Source organism: Garra rufa, chromosome 10 (genome assembly GCF_049309525.1).
Source record: "Garra rufa chromosome 10, GarRuf1.0, whole genome shotgun sequence".
Lineage (NCBI taxonomy): Eukaryota > Metazoa > Chordata > Actinopteri > Cypriniformes > Cyprinidae > Garra > Garra rufa.
The window spans coordinates 22,285,267-22,300,733 of record NC_133370.1 but is presented as its reverse complement, the minus strand read 5'-3'; the positions used below and the strand labels follow the sequence as shown (position 1 = coordinate 22,300,733).

At 34.3% G+C, this 15,467-nt stretch overlaps 1 protein-coding gene across 3 annotated transcripts in view; it reads left to right on the top strand.

Annotated features, from left to right (window-relative positions):
• Positions 1-15,467, top strand: part of cacnb2b (calcium channel, voltage-dependent, beta 2b) — a 58,493-nt gene that overhangs the window by 34,879 nt on the left and 8,147 nt on the right. For all 3 annotated transcript variants that reach the window (XM_073849647.1, XM_073849648.1, XM_073849649.1), the window contains exons 3-12: positions 2,743-2,865; positions 4,121-4,260; positions 4,407-4,468; positions 5,440-5,462; positions 5,542-5,622; positions 6,045-6,103; positions 7,337-7,446; positions 11,375-11,526; positions 13,125-13,220; positions 14,234-14,407. In XM_073849647.1, the coding sequence (XP_073705748.1) occupies positions 2,743-2,865; positions 4,121-4,260; positions 4,407-4,468; positions 5,440-5,462; positions 5,542-5,622; positions 6,045-6,103; positions 7,337-7,446; positions 11,375-11,526; positions 13,125-13,220; positions 14,234-14,407 (1,020 nt within the window). The remainder of the gene's footprint in view (positions 1-2,742; positions 2,866-4,120; positions 4,261-4,406; positions 4,469-5,439; positions 5,463-5,541; positions 5,623-6,044; positions 6,104-7,336; positions 7,447-11,374; positions 11,527-13,124; positions 13,221-14,233; positions 14,408-15,467) is intronic.

The following is a 15,467-nucleotide window of genomic DNA, read 5'->3' as shown; positions in this document are numbered from 1 at the left end:
GCTCGGCTTTAAAAACTGAATGAAACCCCCCTGTCTGTGTCAGTGAACTCCCTGAGGTCCTTTTTAATTAAGGTACTGAGCAGACAGCATCACGTCCTGCTTCAGTCCACCATCTCCCACAGAGAATCGCCTTTTAAAACTAGGCTATAAGCAGCTAGACTGCCATTGTGTCGACATTTGACTTTCTTTTAATTATATGCTAAATTATAATACTATAAATTAATAGGATAAAACGATTACTTATTATAAGATTTAGTTATTATTGTGCTATGACTCAGGCTGTATTTTTAAATATGGAAACTTGGATGATTTTTTTTTTTAAGAAGTTGTGAAATACAGTAAGCTAATTTTTCCTTTTTTTAAGGCTTTGGTAATTTGCTTAAATTTTTAAAGGGTTAGTTCACTCAAAAATGAAAATTCTGTCATTAATTACTCACCCTTGTGTCGTTCCAATCCTGTAAGACCTTCGTTCGTCTTTGGAACACAAATTAAAATACTTTTGATAAAAAGTTTCTGACCCTCCATAGACAGCAAGGGTCCTTCGACGTTCAAGGTCCAGAAAGATACTCAGAACACTGACAAATAGTCTTTTTTTTTGCGCATAAAAAGTATTCTTGTAATTTAATACAATTACAGTTGAACCACTGATGTCACATGGACTATTTTGTCGATGTTCTTGGGCTTTGAACGTTTCAGTTGTGTTGCTGTCTATTCAGGGTCAGAAAGCTCTCGGATTTCATAAAAAATATCTTAATTTGTGTTCTGAAGATAAACAAAGGTCTTACGGGTTTGGAACGACATGAGTGTGAGTAATTAATGACATAATTTTTATTTTTGGGTGAACTATACCTTAAAAAAATGTAAATTCAATAAAAAAGCATGAGCTTTTGATTATTTTGTCCTTTTTAACTGTAAATGTACAATCAATTGTCAATAAGGTCATAAAGAAGATTAAATATCATAACTGCTTTATGCTTTAAATGACTGTGTTAAAAACATTTTAGACATTATTTTGTGGTAGGAAATTTGCCATTGATTAGTGTTGAAAAACGATTGGGAGTTTATGATAGACTACCATTGTGCTGAAATTTGACTTTTGACTTTTAAATCAAATATCAAATTATAATACAATAATTAATTGGGAACAAAAAGATTACAGTATTGTAAAATATGGAGACTTGGAAGTTATACATTGTAGTCTAAAGTAAGCTAATGTTTCCAAACTTTTTGTCTTTGTAAGGCTCAAGTAAATCACATTTTTTAAACATATATCAGATGTAAAAACGTGAGGCATTCAATGAATGAATGAATGGGATTGTGACTACTGTAACCTTTCAAACCCTAGATTTCTTAATTTTTTTTTTGTTTTATAGGTTTATCAAATCAAAATGAGTTTCCAAAATATTGTACATATCTTTAATGTTTTTAAAGAAGTCTCTTCTGCTCACCAAGCCTGCATTTATTTAATCTAAAATACATCAAAAGCATAATTAAACATTTTCTATTTAAAATAACAGCTTTCTATTTGAATATATTTTAAAATCTAATTTATTCCTGTGATCAAAGCAAAAAATGTTCAGCATCATTACTCCAGTCTTCAGTGTCACGTGATCCTTTAGAAATCATTCTAATATGCAATTTTTTTTTAAAGATCATTTATCAGCAATTTCTTTGGGAAAGCAATAATAGAAATGAATACATTTATCAATCAAAGATGCTTTAAATTAATCAAAAGGGATGATAAAGACATTTATAATGTTACAAAAGATTTCTATTTCAGATAAATGCTGTTCTTCTGTATTTATCAAAGAAACCTGAAAAAATTCTACTCATCTGTTTTCAGCATAATAATAATAATAATTTCTTGAGCAGCAAATCAGAATATTAAAATGATTTCTAAAGGATCATGTGACCAGAGTAATGATGCTAAAAATTCAGCTTTTAAATCACAGGAATAAATTACATTTTAACATATATTCAAATAGAAAACAGTTAGTAAATTAGTATATTTCAAAATTGGACTGTTTCTGTTGTAGTATGGATCAAATAAATGCAGGTTTGGTGAGCAGAAAAGACTTCTTTACAAAAACATTAACATTAAAATTAAAAATCTTACTGTTCAAAAACTTTTGACTGGTAGTGTAAATATGTATGAATTAACTTTAATCACAAGATCACATGCAGCTTACCTTGCTGCACTCCATATAAATTATCCATGCAAATTTTACACCACTTGAAGGACAAGTTTTAGGTCTTTGCAGATTCAATTACCACAGCCTCATGTGCATTCATTCGCATCATATGTATTTAAACCTGCACTGTCCTCAAGCCTCATGTAACTACCATTACACAGCATTACTCTTTACTGCACTGATATGGCGCTCTATGAGAATGAACTTGTGCAATGCAATTGGTTTGAAGGTAAATGAATGAAAGCTATTATTAGTAACTTGCCTGGGGCAATGCAGCACATGTGCCGTTGCTCAAATCAGCAGTGGTTCCTGCACTCTCCTCAAAGTATCTGTCTGCTGTCATTCACTCATACACAACCTCATGGACAAATTTGCAAATATTCTCACCATACATGGGAGAATTGAGATTGAGATTGTGTTTACATCTCTAGAAACACATGTAGCAGTTTATGTGCTCACAAAGGTTTCTAATGGAAGAGTGTCACATTTAGTATGTTTTGTTATCAAAATGTAGTGTTTTCAATCTTTCATTTTTGTTGCGATTATTTAGTTCAAGCCTGTTGCTTTCGCTGTGCGCACAAACTTCACCTACACTCCTGCAGATGATGACAACGTCCCCATTCCAGGGCACGGGGTTTCTTTTGAAGCTAAAGACTTCCTACATATCAAAGAGGTCAGTGTAAATCAAATTATTGTCAATTTAGTCAATTCAATTCAATTCAATTCAAGTTTATTTGTATAGCGCTTTTCACAATACAAATCGTTGCAAAGCAGCTGTACAAAAAAAAAGTAGGCTACTACAATATATTTAGTAGCTTATTAGTGGTGACTACTGTATGTTAAGTCGATGTACATATGGTATAAATATTAAAAACAGTAATGGTGTAATCAAAAACAGATGATGAACACTAATAGTAATGATTATGTGTTGCAATCAAACTTGTAGAAAAATGGTGTAGTGCTGTATGTTGTTTCAAGGCTGGCATCATCGGCGGTCCTCTGAGGCGTTGGCATCATCTCTTCTTCTGAATCTAGGCTGAATCTTGTGTAATTCCTAGTTACCACGGGATGGAAATCCCGTGGCAGAAACAGAGAAACAAATAGAGAAATAATTAGCGTAGCTGCTGTTCCAACCAAGCAAAAATTATGTGTTTTGCCCAACCTGAAGAATGTTGATGTGCATTTGATCAGATGTAACTGAAGTACAACGTTATGAGATACATTATGTGAATGCTTGGCTAAAGAGATGAGTCTTTAATCTAGATTTAAACATACAGAGTGTGTCTGAACCCCAAACGTTATCAGGAAGGCTATTCCAGAGTTTGGGAGCCAAATGTGAAAAGGCTCTCCCTCCTTTAGTGGACTTTGCTATCTTAGGTACTACTAAAAGTCGAGAGTTTTGCGACCTTAGGGAGCGTGAGGGATTGTAGCGTGGTAGGAGACTAGTTAGGTATGCAGGAGCTAAACCATTAAGGGCCTTATAGGTAAGAAGTAATATTTTGTAAGTGATGCGGAACCTAATAGGTAGCCAGTGTAGAGACCGTATAATTGGGGTAATATGATCATATTTTCTTGATCTGGTAAGGACTCTAGCAGCTGCATTTTGGACTACCTGTAGCTTATTTATTGAAGAAGCCAGACAACCACCTAGTAGTGCATTACAATAGTCCAGTCTAGACGTCATGAATGCATGAACTAACTTTTCTGCATCAGAGACAGGTAACTTGTTCCGTAGCTTAGCAATGTTTCTAAGATGGAAGAATGCTGTTTTTGTAACATGAGAAATATGATTTTCAAATGACAGGTTGCTGTCTAATATAACACCCAGATTTTTAACTGTAGAGGAAATAACAGTACATCTGTCTAGTTGCAAATTGCAATTAAGATGGTATTTAAATATTAAATATTGATTATGTTGTTGTTTACAGAAATTTAACAATGACTGGTGGATTGGACGACCTGTAAAGGAAGGGGGAGAGGTTGGTTTTATCCCCAGCCCGGTGAACCTAGAGACGATTCTGATCAGAAGAGAGGTGCAGGCTAGGAAGGCCGCCAAAGCGCTGGCCAAGTAAACAAATCTCATTAATAATGCAGTGTGGTGTCTTCATTTTGTAATCTTTGTGCTCTTATTGCATGAATGAATCAGCCATTTAAATGTGCATAAATTGCGGCAGCATTCATTATGTACAAAATGCATGTTTTTTCTTGTTACAGTAAAGCGGCTAGTGCTGCCAAAGATGATATGAATGCAAAGAAAGCGGCTCCACCACCAACAGGTGCACTTACACTTCATGTATCATTATCTGTGTTATTTTTTTTTAATCAGACACATTTCTGATTTTAACTACATTACCAGTCAATTTTTTGAACAGATTTTTAATGTTTTTTTAAAGAAGTCTCTTCTGCTCACCAAGGCTGCATTTATTTGATCCAAAAAACAGCAAAAGCAGTAATATTCTGAAATATTTGTACTATTTAAAATAACTGCTTTCTATTTGAATACATTTTAAAGTGTAATTTTTTCCTGTGATCAAAGCTAATGATCCTACAGAAATCATTCTAATATGCTGATTTGCTGTTCAAGAAACATTTATTATTATTGTAAATATTTAAAACAGTAAACAAAACAAAAAATTCAGGATTCTTTGATGAATAGAGAAATTCAAAGATCAATTCAAAGATTTATCTGAAGTAAAAAGCTTTGTAACGTTATACATCATACTATTTAAAAAGCTTTACTGACATTATAGAAAATGAATACTTTTATTTAGCAAGGATGCTTTAAAGTCATCAAAAGTGATAATAAAGACATTTATAATGTTACAAAAAATTTTCTTCTGAAATTTCTATTCATTAAAGAAACCTGAAAAAGTTTTCAACAGAATAATATCAATAATAAATATTTTTTGAGCAGCAAATCAGAATATTAGAATGATTTCTGAAGGATTGTGTGACTGAAGTAATGATGCTAAAAATTCAGTTTTGAAATCACAGGAATAAATTACATTTTAACATTCAAATAGAAAACAGTTATTTAAATAGTAAAACATTTCAAACTTTTTTTTGCTGTACTTCGGATCAAATAAATGGGAAGAGACTTCTTTAAAAAAAACATCTTACTGTTCAAAAACTTTTGACCAGTAGTGTATATTAGCATGTAAAAAAAAAAGTATGTATGTGGAATATAAATGTTATAATTTGATGTATCTGCATGCAATTAACACATTTTTCTAAATTCATCCTTTAGTTCAGCAAGTAAAGAAGAAGTCGGTGAGCAGATACTGATGTTCATATATTTATAGATTGCCTGTTGGTTTAAACATATTTTCACCCAGTTTCTTTATCGCAGGGAGAACAACTGGCTGCATATGATGTTGTGCCTTCCATGCGTCCTGTGGTGCTCATGGGGCCTTCGCTTAAGGGCTATGAGGTGAGGGCCATTTGCTGCTGTCACCATAAGTGCAATGTTCAGACATTCACAGTCCAACCTCTCTGAGGATCTTCAGCATTACTGCTTTAAAGGATCCAGTGGCTCATCAGACAAAATTATTAGAACACTAGTATTTTCACCAGCGAAAAAATGGTTTTAAGTCAGCTATTTCTATATCTTTTGCTGTAGTGCGTCATAGCTGACAACAGAAAATATATTACTCTTAGAATAAAACACGAAAAAGTACCATTCATATTTTAAATTGTGTATGATGTCTCTTATAGCAGAACCTCAGGATTTTATTCTTGCTCTCTTATGCTGTACAAATATGCACTGCCCTCTACTGTACATAACGGAAACTACTCTTCTATTAAGTACTATTACTAAGTTGCATGTTTTCTCCCTTTTATTTACTTTTACAGGTTACAGACATGATGCAAAAAGCTCTCTTTGATTTTTTAAAACACAGATTTGAAGGAAGGTATGGTACCAGTTCCAGAATAAACATGTCCTGATAATTTACTCACCCCTATGTCGTTCAAGATGTTCATGTCTTTCTTTCTTAGGTCGAAAAGAATTTAAGGTTTTTGAGGAAAACATTCCAGGATTTTTCTCCAGTGGACTTCAGTGGGGGTCAACAGGTTGAAGGTCCAAATTGCAGTTTCAATGCAGCTTCAAAGGGCACTACATGATCCCAGCCAAAAAATAAAGGTCTTACCTAGTGAAACTATCGGTCATTTTCTAAAAAAAAATAATTTTTATACTTTTTATCCACAAATGCTCGTCTTGCATTAGTTTGACCTCATACTTTGTATAGGCGGAAGTACCGACCCAGTGTTTACAAAGTGAAAGTGCAAAGAAAGACAAATGCTCTTTACAAAACAAAGATTTTGGATGATTGTGAAGTTGGAGGAGAAAATAAGATGTTTTTCGCCGCATTTTTGAACCGAAGTACACAGACAAAGAACTAAATTATGCCTATAGTGTTAGTTCTGGCAGGTCACGTGATTCAAGCTTGCATCAGCTGACTCTCAGCTGATCACATCTACCTGTAAGCATGCTACTCTTATCACGGCATTCCTATATAAGCTCTATTCAGTAGCTTTTTCGCTTGCTCAGGAGCAACCGCCCTCCTCCATCCCCAACTCCTCCTTTTGCGACAGTCAGGACCTGGCTTTCTGATATTCCACAGTGAACCAGTCTCCTTTTATCTCAAATTATGTGTTACACTTAAAATAGCATTACGTACATTTTATCCAGAACAGAACTATCCCGCCAAACCAAACTGTATGCTAAATGTCTATCATTTTGACGATAGTGGTCCTGACAGAACTGCATGTGACTTTTCCAACGTGATTACAAAAACGCACATGCGCATCGCAGAGCTAGTGCAAGACTGGCATTTGCGGTTAAAGAGTATATAAATTGATTTTCTTTATTTTTAGAAAATGACCATTGTTTTGCTAGATAATACTCGTATTCCTCAGCTGGGATGTAGAGTTATTTGAAGCTGCATGGAGAAAAAATCTGGAATGTGTTCATCAAAAACTTTTCTTTTTGACTGAAGAAAGAAAGACATGAACATCTTTGATGACATTTGGGAGAAATAATCCTTTAATGGACTCTCGACAAAAGGACATTTTATATAATAATAATAATTGTATGTAGTCATATAGAGTGTTGTGACTTTTCTAATATGTGAATCCATTGCTAGAATTACTATCACCCGGGTGACGGCAGATATTGCACTTGCCAAGCGATCGATCCTCAACAACCCCAGCAAGCACGCCATAATGGATCGCTCCAACACCCGCTCCAGTTTAGGTAACGCCTACTTGCTCTTTTCCTAATGTTTTTCTGTCTGTATCCCATTCCATACAAATTACGTTATATGTGACCTTGGACCACAATTTATACAATTTACATGATTTATACATTCAAAAACTGAATGAATAAGCTTTCCATTGATGTACGGTTTATTACGACAGGACAATATTTGGTCGAGATACAACGATTTGAAAATCTGGAATCCAAGTGTGCAAAAAAATCTAAATATTGAGAAAATCGCCTTTAAAGTTGTCCAAATAAAGTTCTTAGCAATGCATATTGCTAATCAAAAATTACATTTTGATATATTTACAGTAGGAAATTTACTAAATATCTTCATGGAACTTGATCTTTACTTAATATCCCAATGATTTTTGGCATAAAAGAAAAATCGATAATTTTGACCCATACAATGTATTGTTGGCTACTGCTACAAATATACCAATGCTACTAACAACTGGTTTTGTGGTCCAGGGTCACATATATTCTAACTGTACAGGCTTGAGATATTAAATAATCAATTTAATGCATAATCAGACAGAGTCTAGAAAGAATTTATTGGTCAATGAACCCAAACATGTGCATATATGTGCAAAATGATCCCACTTATAAAGAGAAACTCCCACTGCTTTTCATTGTAATTATTAATTGGCTATTTCCAGTGTTGTGCAAGTTACTTCCAAAACGTAATACATTATATATTACTAGTTACTGTCTTTTAATAGTAATTAGTTATATTACAATATTACTGTCTCTAAATTGTAATGCGTTACACTACTTTTAAGTTACTGTTGAGTTACTTTCATCAAAATATCCACAGATTATAAAATGCCAAAAAAAAAGTTTATAGCTGCTCATTATACATTAAGTTTAGGATAGCTAGCATAAAATTATAAAAACATATTTAGGTAGGCCTACCGGTATGTCTATTAATGTTACGTTGTAGTTTAGGTTAAACACAGATAAGCACAAAACTCATTAATACTTTCAGAAATAACACCGGTAAATAAAGTGAAGTGTTATAATGTACAATCATTAAACACAATGAATAGCCTATAGGCTATTTTAAATGGTTTTCAGAACAAAACAAGAATGAAGAATACAAGTTGCTAAACAAGCCAAAACGAATGAGGGTAAAAGCGAAACTAAAAACAAACGGTGTTGTTCTCGTGCAGCCTACCTCTCTCATTCTGCATCAATCCAATTAAATGTGTCCATATTCGTGATGTATTTGAATGCTAAACTATTATGTAAACCAGGATTTGTACTTAACGGGCTTATAAAACATCCTCCTCACATGAGCAAATATGTGTTTGGCCCGAGCTCAGGCTGACGGCACGGATACTATGCAGTACGCACTATTTCATTTGACCAGTGACTGTATTTTATTCTTATAATTAACAGACTGCAACTTTTGCAACGCTGTGTGTGCGTGAGGCGCCGGGGCAATCGAATAGCGGAATAACTCCGTCATTTTTGGTCATACAGATAATTTATAACTGCAGTGTGTTTACTTTTATTTCTGTCATCTTGGTTTCCTTTCCGTGAACTTTCGTAGAGCGCCACTCCACACAAAAGTGAACCAAACTCAGCAGCATATGTCACTCAGTCTTTTCTTTTTGAAAATCTGATATATTTCGCGTATTCATTTTATATGCGGACTATGATTTAATAAAAACAGATTTAGTCATTTTTAGCTTAATTTTTGTTGCTTATGCGCTCGTCCGTCATTTTTTCTCTTCTCCGACTCCGCAGCTCTCATCATTAGTTTAGTGTTACTGGCACCAGTCTAGATGTTTCTAGGAGTTAACGTTACTCGTGCTGTTTCTCCATAACGGGAGTGCGTCCATCTCATAAATGTAGAATCCGTCTCTGCAGTCATCTCAGCCATCGAATTCCAGCAACAGGAAGACAAAATATTTTACTTGTGGACTTTTTTAAATTCACAAATTAATGTTGAGTTAAAATATGTTGATGTAACTTGCGTTACTGAGATTGTAACGAGTAATATTATTACCCAAATTGTATTAGTAATGCGTTATATTACCGCGTTACAGCAAAAAGTAATAAACTACTGTAACATATTACTTTTGTAATGCGTTACTCCCAACACTGGCTATTTCACATTAGTGGGTGTGTTTTCTCGCCAAGTGTGGATCTGAGGTGTGTAGCTAGCTTTGTTAAGGGGATCTGATTGGTTTTCTCCACTCTGTCCCTCACATTGCTCTCTTACCTCAGATGCCGCGGGTATGTATAACAGCAGTAGCCTGTCTCTGTTCCCCAACTCATTCCTGTTGGTGTCATCAGAACTGCTTTACCTCATAGAGAACACTATAAGTGTCAACGTACCCTGATACTTTTAGTGAAGGTCACTGCTTCTAAAGCTTCGGCTTGTGTTAGACACCATAACCACAAAGTCTTTATTGACCTTCATAATTTGTGCATAATTTTGTTGGTCAAACAGATGCAAGCCAAAGTATTTAGTGTGTATGTAAGAATAAGTTTTGTGCTGCTTAATCAGTCATTTTGTCTTGTTTTTCTGAATCTGTTAATTTATAGCTTAAAGGAGAAGTTCACTTCCTGAACAAAATAAATTACATATAATTTACTCACCCCCTTGTCTTTCTTTCTTTAGTCGTAAAGAAAAAAATTCAAGATTTCTCTCCATATAGTGGACTTCTATGGTGCCCCGGGTTTGAACTTCCAAAATGCAATTTAAATGCAGCTTTAAAGGGCTCTAAATGATCCCAGCCAAGGAAGAAGGGTCTTATCTAGCGAATTGATCAGTTATTTTCTAAAAGAAATAACAATTGTGCTGCACACATCTATATAAGTGCAGTGTCTCGTGAGTGAATGTATTTTGTGTTGTACAGTATATTGAGACAAAGGCACCCTGTAACACAATACTACTATATTTATTCAAAAGCAGATCATGGAGACAATTTAATCACCCAAGATCAAAAATCGTCATATCGCACTGCTTGGTCGGTACGCTACTTCTGCAGCGATGTAGGGTGATTTTGAAGTTGGAGGAGAAAATTAGATGGGTTAGGGTTATTTTTCGACATACCCTAGCTGTATTGAACCCGAATACACAGAGTACACACATAACTAGACAAGATGAACATTTGAGGTTAAAAATAAATTGTCCATTTTTTGTTTAGAAAATAATTGCTTCGCTAGATAAGACCCTTCTTCCTCGGCTGGGATTTAGATGCCTTTGAAGCTTCATTTAAACTGCATTTTGTAAGTTCAAACTCCCAGGCACCATAGAAGTACACTATATGGAGAGAAAACCTGAAATGTTTTCTGAAGAAAGACATGAACATCTTTGATGACAAGGGGGTGAGTAAATTATCTGTAAATTTTTGTTCTGAAAGTGAACTTCTCCTTTAACAAAATAACTATTTCCCAATAGAATAAGAACAAAAGAAAGTTTTGATATTTGTACTTGAAAACAATATAAAACAACTGATTAAGATAATGTTGAACAACATGTCAGATGATTTTGAACTCCTGTTTTTTAATCATTAAAGTTTGCTCACTTTGGAGCAAAGAGCGAGTTTTAAACCTTCATTGTTCTGTTACATCCTGTGAACAAGGAACTGTTCTGTCAGCATATTTGATCATCTCTATTTTCATTGACATTTTGCATGACCTGTGTATGGAATGCGTTTAGTTTTGAAGATGGGACTTTCACCCTTTTACATATGCTTCATGCAGAAAGTGTTTCCTCTTGATCTTTTTTGATATTCTTCCTACATATATTAGAGGAATTGGACATAAAAAGCTTCCCATTACATTTTAAGTGCTTTTGGCTACACTTCAGCAGATTTGCACTATGATAGAATAATATTGTTGAAGATGTCATATATAAGGATTTCAGGTTGACTGGTCTCATTTATTTCTTAATCTGCCCCTACAGCCCAAATCCAAGGAGAGGTTGAGAGGATTTTTGAGTTAGCACGCAGTCTACAGCTTGTGGTTCTGGATGCAGACACCATTAACCATCCTCTCCAGCTAAGCAAGACCTCCTTGGCCCCGATCCTGGTGTATGTCAAGATTTCATCACCCAAGGTCAGAAACTGTGTTCGCAGAACTTGCAAACATTCTTTCAATAGTCATTTGTTCACTAATAAAAAAGATTGATTATACATTACTGTTCAAAAATTTGGAGTTAGTAAGATTTTTTTTTGTACTGTTTTCAGAAAACTCTTGTGCTTACCCAAGCGGGATGTATGATTAAAATACAGTAATATTATGAAAATATGATTACAATTTAAACTCTATATATTTTAAAAATGTAGCAAAGCTGAATTTTCAGCATCATTACTCACATGATCATTCAGAAATCATTGTAATATGCTGATCTGGTGCTCAAGAAATGTTATTATTATTATTAATGTTAAAAACAGTTAGTGTTAATGTTCTTGTGTAAACCATGATACATTTATGGGTTTTTTGATTAATAGAATGCATTTATTTGATCCAAAGTACAGCAAAAAACAGTACAATTTTGAAATATTTTTACTATTTAAAATAACTGCTTTCTATTTGATTAAAAAAAGAAAATTTATTCCTGTGATTTCAAAGCTGAATTTTTAACATCATTACTCCAGTCACATGATTCTTCAGAAGTCATTATAATATTCTGATTGGCTGCTCAAAAAACATTTATTATTATTATTAAGTTGAAAACAGCTAAGTAGATTTTTTTCAGGTTTCTTTGATGAACAGAAAGTTCAGAAGAACAGCATTTATCTGAAATAGAAATATTTGCATTTGTTATTACTTTTGATCAATTTAAATCATCCATGTTAAATAAAAGTATTAATTTCTATAATAATGATGCTGAAAATTTAGCTTTAAACACAGAAATAAATTATATTTTAAAATATATTCAAATAGAAAACAGTTATTTTTTATATTTAACAATTTTACTGTATTTGCTGTACTGTAGCAGGTAAGATGTCTTTAAAAAACATTAAAAACCCTTTGACTGGTAGTGTATTTTAACCTCAGAGCAACCTATTTTTTATTTTATAAGAGTTAAACTCCAAAACAGGATTTATTCAGTGTGGAGAATTATGTTCAACCCTTGGGAATTACATAATGTTCACTTCTTAGTCATAAATACATAGCTATTCAGTCATCAGAATGAAATGAATTCAGCGTTCATTCAGTATGCTAACCAGTTCCAGCTGGTCTATATGCAATTTCTAGTTTGGAATAATATTAAAAGTATTGGCTAGTATGTTCAAGGATTCCTTTAGCTTTGTGGTATAAGCTAATAGATGGTATAACAAAATCGACTTTAGCCACTAGGAGGCAGAAACAAAATTATTCTGTCAGTCCAGTGCTATCTAATCCGGTACTATATCAACTTGTTTGATAAACTTGTCTGCAAATGTTTTTTAAAGTGCACTGCATCATTCAAAATGATAAATATCTGTCATATGAATAAGATCTATCTGTATGTCACTGGGCTACATAAAGCATGGTTTTCATTCACATCTACATAGGAAACGCTAGTTTGAGAGAAGACCGGTTGCACAAAAACACTAACCTTTCTCTTGTGACCCAGCGTGACCTAATGTCCGCTGTTCTTTCACCCCCTTTGCCTCCCACTCATCCTTCCTGTCCCTTTTTCCTTCCTCTTTTCATCTGCTGTTCAGGTTCTGACAAGATTGATAAAGACCAGAGGCAAATCTCAGACTAAACATTTGAATGTCCAGATGGTGGCTGCAGACAAACTGGCCCAGTGTCCTAATGTAAGTGACCCCTCTGCATAGACTTAAATGCATACTAAAGATATTAAAAAGCTTGCGGTATGATTGCAGATGACCGCTTGCTTGAATCCACCTCTCAGGAATAGTTGACCCAAAAATTTGCAGAAAATGTACTAATTTGTTTGTTCATTGAAGCAGATTTGGATAAATTTTGCATTAGCCCTCATAATTTGCTCACCAATGGATCCTCTGCAGTGAATGGGTGCCATCATGAGAGTCCAAACAAATCCACACAACTTCTGTTCTTCAGCAAAAAGCTGACTGTTTTTAAAAAACAAATCTATCATTAAGATGTTTAACTTAACCCCCTATCTATAATATTGCTTTTTTTCCAGTAAAAAAAAAAGTAATCTCGCCTGAATTAGGAAACAAATATGCAACGAATAAGCACTGTTTACATACAAAAACAGCTCTAAACAAATATATCAGTGGATTTTGATGTGAGAGGACAAAAGGGAATGCTGAATTTCTCACAGTTTGTTCTGATGAAGAAAAACTCATCTTCATCTTAGATCTTGAATTTTTGGGAGAACTATTCTTATAACTTTACAGAAAGTCACATAGGATTAAATCGGAAATTTTCATGAAAAGCCCTATTTTTATGTGGATTGGTTAATAAAGTTTTAAGGCGTACTGGACGATTAATCATGATACAAAATGTCACCTTGTTATGCGCTTGATATATTACCTGTGATAAACTTAGAGTCTGTTTCTTTAGAAAATCAATATGAACACCCAAACTGTGCACCTTTTTGATGGCCTCCTTTTAACACTGCCCTTATTTCTAATCCAAGTTTAGCTGGAGGGCTTAATCACAAACTGTCTTTATCTGATTATCAAGAGACTGTTATTTTTACGCTGCATCATGTTGCAAGGCACCCAAGGCAGTCTTTGACATAGATTGGCCTTCCAGCATTATCCTGTGTTATGTGCTTCATTTCACTGTCACTTATACTTACCCTTTGTTGTGACGTCACTATTGGTCTCTCTCACAGGAGCTGTTCGATGTCATCTTGGATGAGAACCAGCTGTCAGATGCCTGTGAACACATTGCTGATTATCTGGAGGCCTACTGGAGAGCCACACACCCTCCTGAAATGGAGCCTCCCAACCCCATGCTGGAGAAACTGGCAGAAAACACACTCCCCACCAGCCCCACACCTGCTAAGGTACGGGACACACTCTGAGAAAAGAGATGAAGTACTGAGACTGAACTTATACAGAGCCTATGGATTTCTAAGAGTGAACCTAAACAACTCAAGAAATGCTCTTTAGATGTAGTGCTGGGCGATATGGAAAAATCATGTATCACGATATGGATTATTTTATATCACGATACACCAAAATAAAGTACGTTTTCAGTTATTCTCTGAAAAGTTTGACAAAAATATCATTGCATAATTTTTTTGCAACTTTATTTTTATTCGTTATTTGAAGTGACATTTAACTGAACTGTCACAAATGAGAAAAATACATTTTAGTGCAGCAATATAAATGTATCAAATGACAACAGATGTGGTGGAGGTAGAGCTACAGTAGCCTTCACATTTTTTATCCACATCATAGTTAAATAGTATTATCAAAATAAACTATTTTTTTTATTAAAATGCACAGCCATTTCAAGTTTCTGAGCAGAAAAGCACTCAATTATAAAAAAAAAAAACAAAACATTTTTCAACCTTGTAGTGCAAAGTTTGCAAACCAAAATGAAGTATCACGCCTGTTTCACACATACTCCGTCTGCAGTCCGTGTGCGTTATGTATGCGGTGCAGAGGCAGCACGGACTCGTTTTGCTTCCACACAGAACGCGTTTGCAGTCCGTTCCTGATCCGTGGGTGTTTACCACAAACACACCATTTATCCGTTATTTTAATTTCAAATCCAAACGTGCTTTTTCAGCATTGGGATACTCTTTTATCACAGTACACTAATACAATAATACTAGACATATTCACGTTTAAACTCAACGTATTATAAACAACGTAGGCTATTATTCAATGCACTTGACTTCTAGATTTGTATATTAAGTTGCTCAAGCAAGTTGCAACACATTTAAACACAGCATAGCTTCCTTTTTATATTGAAATTGGGCTATCACAAATATTTTAAATTAAAACTTACCACAGACAAGCAGTCAGCTCTCTGTGCCTTTCTTTCGTATTAAATCTTTATTAAAAAACATATTTTAAAGAACTTTTCTACCTGGACAAGTGCATCTATTATGTTGC